The following is a 1480-nucleotide window of genomic DNA, read 5'->3' as shown; positions in this document are numbered from 1 at the left end:
GGCCCGCCCTGGTCCTCGGGTGGACGGCGGCCCCCTCGCCGTCCCCTGGCCCGGCCGCCCGGCTACACCCTGTCTGCCTGCAAAGGGCCCAAAACGCCAGTCGGGTCCCTTCCTGCTCAAGAGTCTTCAGGGGCCCCATTTCTTGGAGGCAAAACCAGCACTGACAATACTGGCAAGATGCGGCGGGCGGCCGGCCCCACCCGCGGTGCCCCGCAGCCGGCACTCCCACCGGACGGCCCGCCCCGGCGGCCCACACCCGCACGCGCCACGCTCCCGCCTCCTCTGTCCACCCAAGCGTCCTGCCTGACTCCACGCGTCCCTGCCCCTCCTGCCCTGCGGGTCCACGGCTGGACCTGGGCGACGGTCAGGGCCTCACTGTCTTCTACCGACGCTGCAGCGGGCGCAGTGAGACGCACCGCCTGGCGCCTGCCGCCGGGGCCGCCAGGGCCGGAGACACCGGCCTCAGTAGCTGGCGGTACCCGCGGGCCCACCCCAGGCCCCCTGTTGAGCCCCCATTAGCTGGGCTGACCTGAAAGGCAAAGACCTCCTTGACCAGCGTCTCCCCAAACACGAAGCTGGAGCCCGCCACGGTGTAGCTCAGGAAGACCTGGAGGAGAAAACGCGGAATCTGCAGGGGCCGGGAGGGGCCTGCGCCGGGACCCTGAGGGCTGGAGGGGCCTGGCCAGAGATGCACCAGCCCCCAGGGCCCCAGATTCCCCAGGCCCCCAGGCCCCCCAGATTCCCCAGGCCCCCGGCCCCCAGGGCCCCAGATTCCCCAGGCCCCCAGGCCCCCCAGATTCCCCAGGGCCCCCGGCCCCCAGCCCCCCAGATTCCCCAGGGCCCCCAGGTCCGGCCCCCCAGGGCCCAGGCCCAGCTCACTGGCAAGGTGCCAAGACCACAGTCCCAGGCCTGTCCCTTGGGCAGAGCCTCGGGAGAGACCCCCGTCTCCAGAGGCGACACCCTCTGAGGTGAGAGTGGTTTGGAGAATAAAGAAGTCGCCGGAGAAAGCAGGACCGGGCCGGGGCGGGGCGTTCTGCGGGCTCGGTCCCCCTCCCCGCCCGTGGCCCGAGCCCCCACCCTCCTCAGGACTCGCGGAGGCGCTCCGAGGGGTCAGTCCCAGCCTCAGTGCTCCCCGCCTGGCCGCGGGCGGCATGGGGACCCCCAGACGGCAGGAGTAGGTCAGAGTAGGTCACGAAGGCCACGGCCGCGGTGACCCGCGCCGGGAAAGGGCCAGCGTGCAGCCCGTGTGTGGCGTCTGACCACGGCTCTTAAAAGGGGGGCAGGTGTGACGTCAGCAGCGCCGGCCCCCGCCCCGCCCCCGCCGCGGACGCACCTGGATCTGGTCGCCCAGCCACTGGAACGCGACAAACCCCGGCTCCGTCCTGATGACGAAGAGCCCCAGCGCAAACTGCAGCGCGAGGCCCCAGGACACGGCCCGCCAGGACACCTGCACCCGAGCGCGGGCCGCTGAGTCCCGGGG

General features: G+C 72.6%; 1 protein-coding gene across 1 annotated transcript in view; it reads right to left on the bottom strand.

Moving 5' to 3' along the window:
- SLC28A1 (solute carrier family 28 (concentrative nucleoside transporter), member 1) overlaps positions 1-1480 on the bottom strand; it is a 43383-nt gene that overhangs the window by 14215 nt on the left and 27688 nt on the right. Inside the window, exons 10-11 of the mRNA XM_012732693.1 lie at positions 1334-1447; positions 530-607 (exon numbers count right to left, since the gene is read on the bottom strand). Coding sequence (XP_012588147.1) covers positions 530-607; positions 1334-1447 — 192 coding nt within the window. The remainder of the gene's footprint in view (positions 1-529; positions 608-1333; positions 1448-1480) is intronic.

The sequence above is a fragment of the Condylura cristata genome, unplaced genomic scaffold (assembly GCF_000260355.1).
Source record: "Condylura cristata isolate star-nosed mole 26May11 unplaced genomic scaffold, ConCri1.0 scaffold00035, whole genome shotgun sequence".
In the NCBI taxonomy this organism is placed as follows: domain Eukaryota; kingdom Metazoa; phylum Chordata; class Mammalia; order Eulipotyphla; family Talpidae; genus Condylura; species Condylura cristata.
This window is presented reverse-complemented; position numbering and strand designations above follow the sequence as displayed.